The 16,704-nt window shown below is 40.4% G+C and overlaps 2 protein-coding genes across 2 annotated transcripts; one reads left to right on the forward strand and one right to left on the reverse strand.

Moving 5' to 3' along the window:
- Positions 1 to 3,189: 3,189 nt before the first annotated feature.
- On the reverse strand, positions 3,190 to 11,304 carry ALG2 (ALG2 alpha-1,3/1,6-mannosyltransferase). The gene is made up of 2 exons (XM_053466102.1): positions 10,624 to 11,304; positions 3,190 to 4,539 (listed from the first exon to the last, which is right to left on the reverse strand). The coding sequence occupies exons 1-2, from the start codon at positions 10,933 to 10,935 to the stop codon at positions 3,637 to 3,639; spliced, it is 1,215 nt and encodes a 404-aa protein (XP_053322077.1). The 5' UTR covers positions 10,936 to 11,304; the 3' UTR covers positions 3,190 to 3,636.
- Positions 11,305 to 11,474: 170 nt separating this feature from the next.
- SEC61B (SEC61 translocon subunit beta) lies at positions 11,475 to 14,308 on the forward strand. The gene is made up of 4 exons (XM_053466105.1): positions 11,475 to 11,618; positions 12,747 to 12,844; positions 13,247 to 13,348; positions 13,992 to 14,308. The coding sequence occupies exons 1-4, from the start codon at positions 11,616 to 11,618 to the stop codon at positions 14,077 to 14,079; spliced, it is 291 nt and encodes a 96-aa protein (XP_053322080.1). The 5' UTR covers positions 11,475 to 11,615; the 3' UTR covers positions 14,080 to 14,308.
- The last annotated feature ends 2,396 nt before the right edge of the window (positions 14,309 to 16,704 follow it).

Here is a 16,704-nt window from a genome sequence, read left to right on the forward strand (position 1 = left end):
ACCCTTTCAGAGCTTCTTGTCCCAGGGAAAGAACAAGCCCACAGGTACTGCTACTATACTGGGGAAAAGAGAATTTACGGTGAGTTTTTTTCTGACATTCCACTTGATTAAAATAATAAAGAACACAATAAATATACGCAATACAAAAAATATATACTCAAATAATTATAATATAAGCAAGGCAATAAAAGTAAATATAAAGTAAAAATACTCAAAAAGGTCCTCTTATAAGACACTCCCCCTATAGAGACGAGGAGTACCAAAAGAAGAAAATAACTACTCACCACAGAGTATTGTGCCTGGCCAAGCAGGCGGCAAATACAGAACGCGTTTTGAATACTTCCTCAGCTGTAGTGAGGTGCACAATTCTCACAATCCACTGCCTTATTAAAGGCGGTGGATCCGTCTGTAATAATCTATAAAAAACTATCTCTCCTTCACCACAAGTCCGCTGCCTCGGAGTGACTCTTGACTCAAACTTATCTTTTATCCCTCACGTCAAATCACTCTCTAAATCCTGCCACAACCAACTGCACAACATTTCCAAAATTCGTCCATTCCTGACTGCCAGCACCGCTAAACAACTAATCCACTCCCTTGTAATCTCCCGTCTAGACTACTGCACATACTCTATGGGTATTTTATCAATATATTCCCTTTGGTCATTTAATGCATAAGAATCTTAATATATTTCTTTATATTTGTTACTGGTCTCTTTTAACATCTGCAAGTATCTCATTTATTTATTATGGGATGTATACTTTTGAATATTTACTTATGTTAATGCATGATCATCAATTATGCTACATATGGTGCTAGATTGGATTGGTCTTTTGATTGGCTATCCATATATTGATATGTGCTATTTAAACTCTTACTTTTGATTGTGTGGTTAACTTGATAAAGACCTCATTGCGAGGTTGAAACGTTGTTGCTGTCGTCCTGAGTTGAGCTGGAACCCTTGAGTGCCTGGAGCCTTTATTTATTTTGATCTACTGGGGAGCTGGCCCTTCCTGGCACAGTTGAGCACCTGAGTTCCTTTGGGGTGTGTGCAGATTCCTCATTCTGGTGACTAGACTACTGTAACAACCTACTTACTGGCCTCCCTCTCTCCCGACTATCCTCCCTCCAGTCTGTCCTCAATGCCTCTGCCAGACTTATCTATCTCACCTAACGCTCTGCATCTGCCGCACCTCTCTGCGAGTCCCTCCACTGGCCCCCCATACAAAGCTCTCACTAACGCCGCTCCCCCCTACCTATCCTCCCTCATCAGCAAATATACTCCAGCACACCCTCTAAGATCCAACAATGACCTGCTCCTCGTATCCTCACTTATCACCTCCTCCCACTCCCGCCTACAGGACTTCTCTCACTCAGCACCAACCCTCTGGAACTCTCTTCCCTGTGCTGTCCTACTCTCATCAACTCTACCCTCCTTTAAACGCTCACTAAAAACTTTTCTCTTCAGGGAAGCCTACCACTGAGGTTATTGCCAAAACTTCCCTCTCACCCACCTACAACCCTTATCTCGCCCCACATTAACATAATTCACTACCATGTAGTCCTCACCTCCTGTTTCTTACCCCTTATCCACCTAGATTGTAAGTTCCTGCAGGAACAGGGCCCCTCATTCCTCTTGTATCTGTATGTCAAATGTTGTATTGTACCTGTCATTATCTATAACCTTTTCACCTTGTACAGCACTGCAGAATTTGTCGGCGCTTTAGAAATAAACGAAAAACGCAAGATCGCAGCATCATCCGAGACTTCTGCATGCACAGAGAAAGGGGAGGGGAATAGACTCCAATGCAGAGAGTGGGACGGGAACCATCAAAACAAACCTTGCATAGCGAGGCAGCAATGATGATGACGGAGCCAGACACACTGGGAGCATGGGACCTACACCAACTCAATATATATGCATATTCATATACGGAGCCGGCCTTAAGTGCTCTCACGCCCTGTGCGGACTACTCCTCTGGCCCCCCCATCCCCCCCAAAAAAAGGAAAAAAATCTTGTTACAAACAACTAGCTGTCATTAAAGTACAGTAATATATAACTGGAAACAATGGAAACAATAATATACATTAAATACAAGGAAAAAACAGCTAATCTGTGTAACAAAAACATCTTTTTAAATATTGAAAAAAATGGACCCCAGAAAGCATTTCCTTGGGCCCTGCTCCACGCTCCCTAGCATGCAATCACTCCCTCCGCTACCAAAGCAAAAAAAAAAATTTGCCACACAGACTGCAGATTAGGGGAAGACTGTGATAGTCAGTGCAATCTTCCTCCCTTCTCACCCTGACCATGACTTTGAGAGGTTCTCTCTCTCCTGCAATCATTCCCAGTCCCTTTGTCCCTCATTCACTAAGCCGTACAAAAATTATATGAACAAAAGGTGACAATTTAGACACAGAGCATACGATACAGTTTATGCCTAGTCACCCAAAGCACGTGCATGCCCTGAGTAGATATAGAAAGTCTGTCTGATATAACTATTGCAGTGGATCCCGAGAGTTCCACTACATATGGTACATATCAGTTGCATATGGTTTGTGGAGACACTACAGACTAATTTTGAACCTTACTTCTTTCTGGGCTTACAGCTCTTAAAACACTTTGTTGATTCAACAATATTTGAGAGGTCTTATGCTGCAAAAGAGACAGACACAACTTATATCTCAACTTTACTCACATATTATAGCTAACCTACATGCCCCAAGATTCAAAGCGATATGGGCTGAAGATCTACATCTGGAGATCTTGGATGAAGATTGGTTGACATTATTCCAAAATACTCATTCTCGCTACATGTACAATCAAGGAACTAGACTTTAAGGTAACTTTGTGATAGTGCCTAGATCACATGAAATTACAAAGGATGTTTGCTTTCAAAAGCACTTTCAATCCTCAACACTGATAACCTGCAATTTACAAAACCAAAAATCCTACTAGTACAGACAGTATGTGTGACAAGGAGATAAGAATTAGACAGATAAAAAACACTTTTAGGCGGTAAAGTATTTAAGGACATGGTATTTGACACGAACTTGTTTGAAACTTTGTTAAGATCTTATCTGCTTTCTGTTTCAATAAATAAGCAGCTCAGGGTAGTGTTTGGGCAGTAACTGTGCCCCAAAATACAACACAAATGCAGAAAATAGACAAAGAATACTGGAACACAATGAAATAAATGTTCTTTAATGATAAACTGGGTAACAGCACTGTATATAATGCTCAAAGAAGAAAAAAACATTGGCTTTCAACTGAACGTTTACATTTAATTAGGGGTTAGGGAGAAGGGGAAAAAAAAGTGTGATTGTAAAATTTGAGTGGGTTTTGAAAAATAGTTTATTTTAGATAATATTAGTGAATGCATTAAGGAAGATAGAGAAGCACCAGTCCTGATTCAAATTAGTGACTGCAGGACAGAAATAGATTGCCACCACAAAAGTATGCTCAATTTATACATACAAACGCATCAAATCTCAGCTGGCTCAGGAAATATCAATCTATACAAGGTCAGTGTACTAACTTTATAGCATTTTGTTTTTATAGACCATCATAATATCTTTATGATATGTATTTTAGGTACAGTATTTGGCTCCTCCCTCCATTTTGAAATGTTCACATCATTGTGCTAACCTACATATGTGGTGATACAGATGTGCTGAAAATGCCTCAAAAGAAAATGTTTTCATTACTCTTTCATGACCTGAGTTTCCCATTGTAACTTTAAGACTAGGGTTTTTAACAAATCTTTCCATTGCACAAGAAAAGTCTTTGGCCTTAGGTAGGCAAAGATATCCTGTAACGTTATTCACCACAGATTCCAGAGGGCCCCCGGAGTTAACAGCTATTACAGGGCAGCGCATATACATAGCCTCTATTGGAACAATCCCAAAGTGTTCATTACTTGGAGTATATAGGACACATATGCAATTATTCAAGAGGTTTACTTTTTGTTTATCCGAAAAAGATCTTACAAATGTAACATGATCCCTAATTCCATATCTGGTTGCAAGATCATTCAGCTCCTGATAATGTTGAACATTCTCTAAAATCCGTTCATCATATCCTCCCGCTAACACCAGATGCACTTTTTCCCATTCTGATTTGCTAAGTCTGTCTCGTAGGTCATACAATGCTTCAAGTGCAAGAGCAAGATTTTTCTTTCTTTCAAATCTGTTGATTGAAAGAAATACATTATTTCTTTCCACAGGAACAATATTGCTCAGATCTTCAAAAAAGTCACATTCAAATTTGCTGACATTTATTGACGGATAGAGAACCTCTGGCTCTATGCAAGCTAACGAAGCAAAGGTTTTTCTGAAGATATCAGCCGTGAAAAGACTATTGACGAGAATGCAGTCTGCCATGCCGGTTGTTTTTTCTTCTAGCCAATCAACTGGCTTTCTATAGATCCTTTTCATTAACGATATCCTCTGAGTAAGGAGCTGATCTGGAAAGTGACAATAAAACAAAACTTTCTTTGGATTTCTGGCCAGTTTGAAGAATGGAATACAGGCAGACACCTACAGGGAAGAAAAGATAATGCAAATGAATTAATGCATTTTGAACGTGATAGACTACATATCACTTAGCACAGGGCTTGACAAATTTGTTGTGAATCTAGCAATAGACTAAAAAAGTTAGGAGCCAGGATTTTTTTTTAAACTAACAGTTGGTCAGGAGTGATCTGCCCACTTATTAAACTCACAGCATTTGACCTGGAAGCACCCTGGACATTCAGGTCAGTGCTGGTTTTTGTTGTTGTTTTTTTTTTTTTATTATTATTATTATTTTTTTTTTAACGCTTTCAATGCTGATGTTCCATTGGAGCACAGAATTGACTGATATTTAGTCCCCACAACCTGCAATGCCACGAATGTGTTATACACAATTGTGGAATTGAAGGGGTTAACGCTGCACTGTCGCTCTCATGGAGCGATCAGGCAGCAGGGTGGTGTTGGGGCTGGCCTCCACACTCATGAGGAGACTGAAGAACCCTCTCCCCCTGGCCCTGAAGCTGCCTCTGGCAGCTGGGACGCAATGGCTGGTCTATAGACCAGCCATTGCAGGGGGGAGTCTCTGATGACTGCTGTAGGCTTCCATGCCTACAGGAATCAAAGGGCTTGTGGGGGCTTGTTATTGCTGTTGCTGGTCTGCCTGGGCTTCCAGGCAGTCCACCAGCAGCAGAGCCCCGTACAAAATGTAAATTAAACCCTAAAATGCCGCGATCGTGGCATTGAAGGGGTTAACGCTGCACGTTCGCTCTCCTGGAGCGATCAGGCAGCAGGGGGGTGTTGGGGCTGGTCCCCACACTTGTGGCAGCTGAAAATGCGATTGCTGGTTTTCCTGCAACCGCGTTTTCAACCTACAGAATCACTCCATGGGAGTGATCTCCGGCTCGGGGGCGGGCTCTGAGTGGCTGTGCTGTCTGCCCAGACTCCTGGGCAGACAGCAGAAGAAGCGCCCCCCGCGGTCACAGGCTGACAAACACCTAGGCGCCAGGACAAAATTCTGAGTCGCCATGGCGACCTGGGATTTGTCGAGCCCTGACTTAGCATACCAGTGTCTGGTCTAGTTTTCACAACGTCTGCTGCCTCGGTTTAGATGATGGCAATTTGCATATACTCCAGAATGTTATGAAGAGTGATCAGATGAATTGCAAGTCAATTGCAAAGTCCCTCTTTGCCATAAAACTGAGCTTAATCCCAAAAAACATTTCCACTGCATTTCAGACCTGCCCCTAAAGGACCAGCTGACATGTCAGTGAGTCTCTTGTTAACACAGGTGAGAGTGTTGACATGAACAAGGCTGGAGATCACTCTGTTATGATGACTGAATTAGAACAACAGACTGGAAGCTTTAACCCCTTAAGGACCAGGCTGTGTTTTACCTTTTGTACCCTTTGGGCCTGCGGCTATTTTAACACTACTGTGGTGCCCCATCAAACCATATATTTTTGAAAACTAGACACCTCAAGGTATTTCAAATGCTGATATTTAAACCATTTCCATGCACTAATTCAGGGCTTGACAAATTTGTTTTGAATCTAGGAGCCAGCTAAAACAAAAGTTAGGAGCCAGGACTTTTTTTTTTTAAACTAGCAAAGTTTTATTTTCAATGACAAAAATGAACGATGTCCCAAGGGAATTCCCCCCTCTCCCTTTAATATAGATCCACTTTCTGCTAATCCCTATTTTTTTTCTAATACTTACATTTTCGCTTTTCTTTTTTCCCCGCTCTCCTCCTCCGTGACGATCCTCTCCCAGTCACGAGGAACTCTTCTGTGAGCCCCGCCCCCTCGAGCGTCAAGTCTTGAAAGGGGCGGGATGAAGAGCCTCACTGAGGCACTGCCACTCAGCAGCACGGTGTGTGCAAGCCAGCCGTCTCATAAAATTAAAGTGCCCAGCGTGCACACGGCGGTCTTACCACTTCACCTCGCTGCCGCACCACGTGAACATTGGTCTGCCAGCCCACCCGGTGGGCCGGTCCATGGGCCAGCATACCAAAGTTCAGGTGGTGCTGCTGCAAGGTGAGGTGGTAAAACCGCCGTGTGTACACGCCGGCCGCTTTAATTTTATTAGGTGGCCGGCTTGCACACAACGTGCTGCACCGTGCGCAGGGCCAGTCCGGCCTTGCTCCCGCAGGCTGCACATTGAAGTGTGGCGGGCCGCACGTTGGATGCCCCTGACCTAGGTGCCAGGACAAAATTCTCAGTCGCCATGGCGCCTGGGATTTGTCGAGCCCTGGTATAAGGCATATGTGGGGGGGGGGCATTGTGGCATATATGGGGGGTATGTGGTATATCTGGGAGGCAATGTGGCCTCCAGGGCGTCAACATCTGCCACACACTGTATGGCGGCGGACGCCCGTTTTAAAAGAGTTTAGGAGGCGAACAACAATCTTGGAATATACTTTTTTAAACATGGGGATTATGGGAGGAATATCGTAGTTACACATGCTAAGTAACACATTTGATTTCTGATAAGAATATGGGTATAATCATTTTTTACATGGGGATTATGGGTGGAATATTATGGTTATACATGCCAAGAAACATATTTGACCTGTTTCTGATAAGAATATGGGTATAATAATTTTTCTACATGGGGATGATGGGTGGAATATTATGGTTAGACATGCCAAGGAACACATTTGACCCGTTTCGGATAAGAATATGGGTATAATCATTTTTTTACATGGGGATTATGGGTGGAATATTATGGTTTTACATGCTAAATAACATATTTGACTTGTTTCTAATAAGAATATGGTTATAAATATTTTTATATACGGGTCTTATGGGTGGAATATTATAGTTACACATACTAAGTAACACCCATTATCCCCATGTCAAAAAATATTTATAACCATATTCTTATCAGAAACAGGTCAAATGTGTTCCTTGGCATGTGTAACCATGATATTCCACCCATAATTCCCATGTAAACAATTATTATACCTATATTCTTGTCAGAAACAGGTCAAATGTGTTCCTTGGCATATCTAACCATGATATTCCACTCATAATCCCCATGTAAAAAAATATTTATGACCATATTCTTATCAGAAATAGATCAAATATGTTACTTAGCATGTGTAACTATAATATTCCGCCCATAATCCCCATTTTAAAAAAATGATTATACCCATATTCTTGTCAGAAACAGGTCAAATGTTACTTAGCATGTGTTACTCCACCCATATTCCACCCATAATCCCTATGTTTAAAAAATATATTCCCAGATAGTGCCAATCAAAACAGATAAAATGTGGTGTTTGCACATACATGTATCGTAATATTTTGATTAACCCCTTAATGACAATTGCCGGTTCTGGCACGGCACGGAAAAACAAGTCGTTTACGACAAATGACGTGCCAGGACCAGCATGTCTTTAAACGGGTGCAGAAAGCGATCTACGTTCGCTTTCTGCACCCAAACGGCGTTGCTGTAATGCCTCGACCTCGAGGCATTCAGCAATGCCACGATCGGCACCAGGGGCCATGTCTGGCCCCTCCCCGGGGCATCAACATTCACCATACATTGTATAGCGGCGGACGCCCGTTTTAAAAGCGTTTAGGAGGCGATCAACGATCACCTCCTAAACTTAAATGGTGTCGCTGGAATGCCTCGATCAGGAGGCATCCAGCGACACCAAACACTTACCCCAGGATGGACTGTGAAAGATGAAAAAGTTTGCTAGATGGTCTCCAGACCCTCTAGAGAACTCTGGCTCCACTTGCAGGTTGAATACAGGTACTGCATTCAACCATGCAAGTCAATGGAACACAGTGTGATTAGTAAAAAATAAATTAAAAAATAAAATAAATAATTAGAAAAAAATAGTAAAAAAAACAGTAAAATGTAAAAATAATTTCCCACTGATGTCACTATCAGGGAAACCTTCAAGTTGAAAACATTTTTTTAGAAATTTTTTTTTTTTAAAAAGGCAAAAAATATTAAAATATATATATAAAAAATATATTTTTGTGAGCATGTCCTAAAATTAGCACATTAGCTTAAAACAATTCTCGCATGGAAAGAGTTAAAATACTGGCATATTAAATGCCCATGGGGTGCCTACTTTTAAAAAATGTATGATTTGATGGGGTAAATTGAATTGGCCGGCTTCAACAAGGTCCCAATTAACACGGGGGGAAGGATGGCCACACATCTAATTTCCAATTAGAAAAATGCACACGTACCAAATGTGGCCTTTTAGTTCCCCCAAAAAGTGACAAACCCATGCATGTGGGGTATCACTGTACTCAGGAGATGTTGCTGAACACATATTGGGGTGTCGTGTGACAGCGGAATATACCAGGAGCTGTAAATTCATACATAAAGTAGGTGTGTGGGGGAAAAATACACACAAAAGAATACTACTGCAAACTTTGAAAAAATTCTGGTGGTAAAATGTGTGCATGCAAAGAGTTAAAATACCAGCATTTAAAATACCCTGGGGTGTCTAGTTTTCAAAAATATATGGTTTTGTTGGGCACACTGAAATGGTCCGGCTCAAAGATGAACCAAATAGGGCATGGGCAGTGGATTCCCAAATGCCAAAGTTCAACAATGAAAAATGCGCATGCCCCAAATGTGGCCCTTTTGCCCCCAAACAGCCAGGCAAAATCATTCATGTGAGGTATCGCTGTACTCAGGAGATGTTGCTGAACACATATTGGGGTGTTTTATGATAGTGACATATACCAGAACCTTTTAATTCATACCTGAAGTAAAATGTGTGTGAAAAAACAAATGCAAAAAAATTACTACCATAAAGTTTGACAAAGGCTGATGGTAGAATTAGTGCTTGGAAAGGGTTAAAATATTAGCATTTGGAATACCCTGGGCTGTCTAGTTTTCAAAAATATATGACTTGATGGGGTAAATTGCATTGGCCGGCTTCAAAGATACCCGAAATGGCACATGGGGGGGAAGAATTACCAGATTTGGAAAAAATGGCTTTGAAATAGCAAAACGCTACCTGTACTTATTGCCCCATAATGTGTAGAAAAAAGCAAAAAAAAAAACATCAAAACATTGGGTATTTCTAAACTCAGGACAAATAGTAGAATCTATTTAGCAGGTTTTTTCATTACCTTTTATAGATGAGTAAAAGATTTTTCAACTAAAAGTTAGAAACAGTCATTTTTTTCTATATTTTTTTCTTTTTTTAATAGTAAATAATATGATACAATCAAAACAATGTCATCTAAAGAAAGCCCTTCTTGTCCTGAAAAAACAATATCCAATGTGTGTGGGTTCAGTAAAGGGAAAAGAAGAAAATTACAGCTAAACACGACCAGCGCAGAAATGTTAAAACGGCCATTGTCACGAAGGGTACAAAAAGTAAAATCAGCCTTTGTCACGAAGGGGTTAAATAACATTTTTCTATTATTTCTATAGAATTCACTTTGATCCTTTTATAAAACTGTATATATTTCAGCAAGTAAATAAACATTTGCAGCTTCTTTTTGCAACTTATTATCAAGAACACACCTTGATTTACCATGTATGAGTGTAAAAGGTGTACTGACACCTAGTGATAGTGATGAGCATTGCAGCCAATCATCCCATCATCCCAATATGTTGTTTAGTACGTCCCCTTTAGGGGACCTTGGAGCCAAGAATGTACTTCGCACATACTGTATAAATGGCATGGATTTGGGATCTCTGACTACTATTGAAGTTAGATTCCCACTATGCTAAATTTGAAGGACAAATATGGAGTCTGAAAAAGGTGATGCATCATTTGTAATATTTGCTCTATACCTTACAAAATAGATGAAAAACCAAGGCACGTAAGGTGGTTTCCAAGTAGGGACTAGTGAATGAATATATGTCGGGTTAGGGTATTTTTCGCCTTTCCTGTGTGTTATGTGGAAATGATGTAAGAGTGGTACCCCCAACTTACTGAGGTTGAGGGCAGAAGAAATTATAGGAGACTGACGAGGCTTTCATTTTCAAAAGGATGAAAAAGCTATGCTAGAGGGAATAAACATTTATCATATTCTGTGCCCAGAAGCACAAAAGTAACAGTAACAAGGAGTGCAAGTGTTTTTATGCTGAAATGAATGAACTTCAAATAGAATATCAGTACTTCACCTGGTCGCAAAATACGACATCGAATCTCTCGCCACTAAGAAATATTATATACAAAGCCAGGAATATCATCCGAACATAGGCACACAGGGCATGACATCTACCAAAAAGGCTCCGGGGAAGCCAGTCTCCACAACACCGAATAGGAATACCGGAATCCTTAGTTTCGGAAAAACAGTGGTTGGGATCGTAATGGGTAGTCCACACTTGAACGTGACAACCGCGAGACTTAAGCGCTAGAGCTGCATCCACAACCAGCCTCTCTGCTCCTCCGATTCCGAGATCCGGGTGCACAAACAACACCAAAGGCTCCATACTGCCGGGCGCTGCGACTGCCTAACGCTGTAATGAAAGACTTTCAGATCTTACGCCACAACTCCTTTGCGCGGCCTAAAACCTTCGGGCATATAGACCTTTGTAAAATGACGACATCATATGCACAATATGATCAAACACTGATGACGTTTCTAGTAAAGGAGAACAATCACGCGATTAGAAGCGTCCGCGGCCTTTTTTGCAGCCAAATCAAGCTTTACATTTGTACGTTTGGTACTCAACATTCGTTTTACTTATCGCATTTTCTTCGCACTTATTATCTGTTGCCAGCAGTGTGCTTAATTTCTGACGAAACAAGACAACAAGCCTGTAAGCGCTAGACACATCAGCACATACATATATTTAGCTGCCTTCTGCATTTGCCTGTCTTTTTCATGCTCTATTTTTAAAAAAAACCCACCACCGAACCTGTTGGTGGCGCTTTGCACAGTGTACAGGCAGTTTCTGGTTAACCCACTGACGTGTCCTATAGTTACAGTAGGAAAGGACCCCGTGTAGAGGAAAAGGAAGTCATGAATAGCAAGAGCTGTGATTGGAGAGTAAGGTTGATGACGTGTTTTCACGGTCTTCGGTTCGCCGTAACGCCGTCTGCTTTCCTTTTTCCACTCAGATTGTCGCGGTAGGTTAACGAAGGCAGAGGTTCATCTTCAACTAAGAAAATGGTAAGTCGCTGATTCCACGTTAGCGCTTTCTTATTAATAATGGGTGTATGTCGGAAAACACACTTCGGCTTATATTGTTTAATAAGTAATTTAGAGTGTTTGCTTAATAGAACAATACCCAATGTATTTCTTTCGGAAATGGGGATTTCTCTTTGCCTATACAGAGTTTTATCAAATAACTCACTAAGGAAACGGCAAAATATACTTCCCGTGCTTAATAGTACGTATTTCGAATTTTGTTGTACACGTGGCTGTTTTATATTGGGTTTTCTGTGTAACGTTTCAATTAAAGTGGAGGCTAGTTGCAAGGGGTTCAACATATTAACTTGATATCATTTTAGTTAAATATCCTGTATATAGTACTGTAAGTGAATTTGGAGTTCTATTATATTATGCATATTACATTTGTCTGCAGATTTTATGTCATATTATGGATGCTCAAGTACTACCTACCTGTACTTTAAGTAGCTGATATTACAAGACTATATTGCGTCAGAATTCAAGATTCTCATTCACTTTATCTTTTATTTATGTAGTGCCGGCAATGTACACAGCGCTTTACAATAAGACAACCCGATGCATTAGGTAGAGAGGGCCAGCTCGCAAGCTTACGCTCTTTAGGGATGTACTAATTTGTGCAAAAGCTGTTTAAAACTTTAAGTTTTAGTCCAGTTTTCATTGATTTCACCCAGCATTAAAACCAAAAGTACGTATTGAGTATTTCGGGTAGAAAATGAAAGCCATAAATGCACAATATTTAGGACAACTAGTTTAGCTGCACATCTGCATTTGATAGCTCTTTGTCCATACTTGTGCATTTAAGTATTATTAAAAGTAAAGCACTTTGCGGTATACAGATTATCCTTAAATTGTATATGCCTTGGCTTCATCCAACCTTTTTTGTTTGGATGGGGTCATTATATAAATTACTTGAAATGGTCAGGTGTTCAACCTGCTTCTCGTTTCAAATTATTCACTTGGCGTTCTGTAATGTGGTTAATTTGAAAGTATGTTAAAGGCATCAGTAAAAATGGATTCTATATGACTGTAATAAATTTGTTGAGCTTACAGCGCGCTAAATATATCTTGTCATAGTTATGAATTTTTGTTTTCGGTATTCCATTTTAGCCTGGTCCTGCAGCAAGCGCTACCAATGTTGGTGCATCCAGTCGATCCCCAAGTAAAGCAGTAGCACCAAGGTCTGCAGGGTCTACAGTAAGGCAAAGGTATGCTAGAAGTACATTTAGTATGGTCAGATGAAAATTTTCCCTTGCATATCTGTGATGATACATCCTTGGGAAGAAGCTGCTCCAGGTATCCATATCGTTACAATATCATTAAAATTAGTTTTATTTATACAATATATGTATGCTTGATAAAGACTTTAGCCGGCAAGGGAAGCAGATTGCTCCTCTGGCTAACTTTTGGGCCACTTTTACCAACTGTGTGGCAAATGATGAAAAAATATTTATCAGTCAGAGTGGTTCATAAGCATTGTGCAGCGCTGCATAATATGATAGCCCTATATAATAAGGATGCAGTAAAGGGAACTACCTTCATATTATTTGTATGTTATGTCTGAATTTTTGCATGTATGTTGTAGTTACATCTAATATTTGTTTTTAAAGAAAAACTGCAAGTAGCAGTACAAGGAGTGCAGGGCGTACTACATCAGCAGGTACGGGAGGCATGTGGCGGTTTTACACTGAAGATTCACCGGGACTTAAAGTGTAAGTTTCTGAACTCCTGCAGTTACCGGCTTGGTCATATTTCTATGAATTCCTACAGCTGTATTATTTAATTGAGGTCTTATTTAGTTGTGAAAATACTTCTCCACTATTCTATGAAGAGTTTGGTGGCTCACTTTAGTGTATATGAACGTTCGTTGCAGCATTAAAAAATTTATTTTCAAGGCTAACACTTTCAGAGGTGACTTTCAAGGTGCCTTGAAAGAAAATCTAAAAATACAAATAATTACATATAACTTGCTATTGAGAGTCCTTAGTATTTATATAAGAAAAATCTTTTAGAAAGTTGGCAATAACATTACCATCTGGTTTGATTTAACTGTCTGTTACTGAATTATTTTGTGGTTGTTAGGCTTGTAACTATGTAATAAGTCTAATTCAGTAACCATAGATAAACCAGTCAGTAGTAGGTGACAGACAATCTCTTCACTTCTTTTTAATGCATAATGAATTCAATTTTGTGTGGACCCCTTTGCCTTTTACTGCATGCATATGGTTCCAGTAGATGCTTCCAGGGAAAATGTTTAATCAGACGTCCAAGAAGGAAGGATCACTCAATGGTACTTGGTATTAACATTTTTTAACTTTCATAATAACAATCTGTATTTGTTCTCTTCGTTCGCAGTGGACCAGTTCCTGTTTTGGTGATGAGTCTTCTCTTCATTGCATCTGTCTTCATGCTGCATATCTGGGGCAAATACACACGTTCATAGAATACTTCCTATTTCTGAAAATCACCATTGATAATGGACCAAACATTTGCAAATTTGCCCCTCCTGGGACTGAAGTTTAAAACTGAGAAATCAGTAGGAACAAATGCTTTTATGTGTCTATGGTGGTTTAATATATATTAACATGACTCCTTGTATTTTGTATAACAGTAAAACATCTATACTGTTAGGGATCATGTTGTTTATAGTCTTGGACTATACAAAATAAAAATCTTGATTTTTAATTATTATATTCAAGCTACATTTTGAACAATGTCTTATGCTCAAAAGTGCTGATAATGTTCCTCAATCCTCGTTATTTGCCTGTCGTCTCTACAAACCTTTGTGACGCTGAATCTTTTTTTTTTATTTTTTTTTTTTTAAACATGTTTTGAAAGTGTGAAACACACCTGTCGCTTTCCCCAGAAAACCTATATTTTATAGTTCAACATTCTAAATAAAGTTATGTAACTCTTAATATGGCTTGCAAGTGCACCCTTACTCCAATCCCAGCCACTATCCTTAACACCAGTTCTTCACACAAGGTGGAGAGTAGCAAGTATTTTCCTATATTTGATGCATAACCACAAAAAGCACCTTCTGCATATCTGTAGCTGTGCTTTGCAATTTCCGTTCGTGTAATTGTGGTATGTAATAGTTCGCCCATTTCTGGAAATCAAATGGTGGAAGTGCCTCATCCTTTACTCTTCTCTTATTGTAATGAGCCACCGTAGATATAGGCCCAGTTTAATACAAGAAATGCTTACTTGTGTGAAAGAAAATCTGTTACACTAATACATTACCATTGTTACTGTATTATAAAACCAAAGAAAGATGGAGACAACACACTGCTGTAAATAGTTAATGTTATGTGTATAAATGAAACAGAATTTGTAGGGGAGTGGAACATTCCAAATCCCTAAGGAACGCATGGGGTTAATAAATAACACACTCTACATATCTCCTTACCTCCTAAGTTCTTGTGATACGGTTGATGGTATCCATCCAGTTATACTTTAAGTAAAAATCACTGGCCACACCTTTGGCAATTAACTGTTGAGGGGTCATCTCTCCTTTTTAGATACACCCTTAAAATTTGGTGCTATTTTAAAGAAATTTACAGTGGAATAGTAAAACACAGTATTTTATCTAATGAACAGGGATACATGTATTAACACTTGGTATCTATTATGCAGTTAGCATATGTTACATACAGAGATATGGGAAAAAAAACAAAAGCCATTTTAAGGTTCCCCCCTTAATACATAATGCTAGTAATAATAGATATGCCACCCCCCCCCACACTTTTATATGCTACTCTGCCTCCCCAGACTTACCAATGCATCCCCAGGCTTTTCTCCATGCACCAGACTTCCTGGTGTCTAGTGGGTGCAGCCGGTGGAAGTGCCGGCAGCAGTGGGGGTTGTCTGCATCATGCAGACATCCACCGGCTGCCAGAGAGGAGGATCCAGGCCCCCTGCGGCAGGAATCTGGATCCTAACCCTGCTGCTTACCCGCAGCAACGTTAAATGCAAAAGAAAAACCTACCCAGCACCCGGAGCTGCGTGTCCTGGGCATCGGGCGATACGAACTGCGCATCCCTGCGCTAGACCCCGATTTAAAAATGTGCGGCCTGTAATCGGGCCAATACGGTATATCTCCATGTCCTCATCTTTATTCTAGGGAATAATAAAAATCCATTCTGCACTATATGTCAGATAATTCTATAAAGACCACTGGTTGAACAATAGTTTGTACGTGTAATTCCGTGTGCTAGCAGTATTTAGAGGATCCTACATTCAACTCAATGGTACACACTGAAATAAATGGGGAATGCAATGCATCCTCTTACCATTTGGGACGGCTGGTGGACAGGAGTTTACACCAATCAGCCATAGCATTATGACCACTGACACGCGAAGTGAATAATACTTTTGTCCTCTAATTTGATGTGTTAGAAGCAGGATAAATGGGCAAATTGTGATGGCTATACGACTGGTTGAAAGCATCTCCAAAACTACCACTCTTTTGGGGGAGTTCATGGTCTGCAGTGGTCAGTACATATCAAAAGTGGTCCAAGGAAGGAGAAGCTGCGAACCGGTGACCGGTTCATCGGCAGCCAAGGCTCATTGATGGATGTGGGGAGGCGCAGGATGGGTGTCAAATCCAACAAGCTACTGTAGTTTAAAAAGTTAATGCTGGTTCTGATAGAAAAGTGTCAGAACACAAAGTGCATCACAGTTCGTTGCGGATTGGGCTGCATAGCCAGAGACCAGTCAGGGTGTCCACTCCTGAAAGCAACTACAATGGGCACATGAGCATAAAAACTCGGCCATGGAGCAATAGAAGAAGGTGGCCTAAACTGATGAATCATGTTTTCCTTTACATCACGTTGATAGCTGAGTGTGCATTGCTTACCTGGACACATGGCACCAGGATGCATCCATGGAGGTTGTAAGCAGCACGGCTGAACAATGACCCAATTTATGCTCAGCAACATCTACTGATTATAGTTGTAACGGGTTCGCCAAGACAGCTGTAGTAACTCCCAGAGATCACCCAGATGTATCCTCCTGTTGCCCCCGGAATCACTTCCAGCACCAGTCAGCATGTGCACCTTGGAACCCT

This window comes from Spea bombifrons, chromosome 5 (genome assembly GCF_027358695.1).
Source record: "Spea bombifrons isolate aSpeBom1 chromosome 5, aSpeBom1.2.pri, whole genome shotgun sequence".
NCBI lineage: Eukaryota > Metazoa > Chordata > Amphibia > Anura > Pelobatidae > Spea > Spea bombifrons.

What these genes read in the sequence shown, in the direction of transcription:
- ALG2 (XM_053466102.1), bottom strand. Translation starts at nt 10,935, where the DNA reads ATGGAGCCTTTGGTGTTGTTTGTGCACCCGGATCTCGGAATCGGAGGA. An exon ending in ATGTCGTATTTTGCGACCAG is followed by an intron (nt 4,540 to 10,623) that starts GTGAAGTACTGA and finishes TCTTCCCTGTAG; the next exon opens with GTGTCTGCCTGTATTCCATT.
- SEC61B (XM_053466105.1), top strand. An exon ending in GGGTCTACAGTAAGGCAAAG is followed by an intron (nt 12,845 to 13,246) that starts GTATGCTAGAAG and finishes TTGTTTTTAAAG; the next exon opens with AAAAACTGCAAGTAGCAGTA. An exon ending in GATTCACCGGGACTTAAAGT is followed by an intron (nt 13,349 to 13,991) that starts GTAAGTTTCTGA and finishes CTTCGTTCGCAG; the next exon opens with TGGACCAGTTCCTGTTTTGG.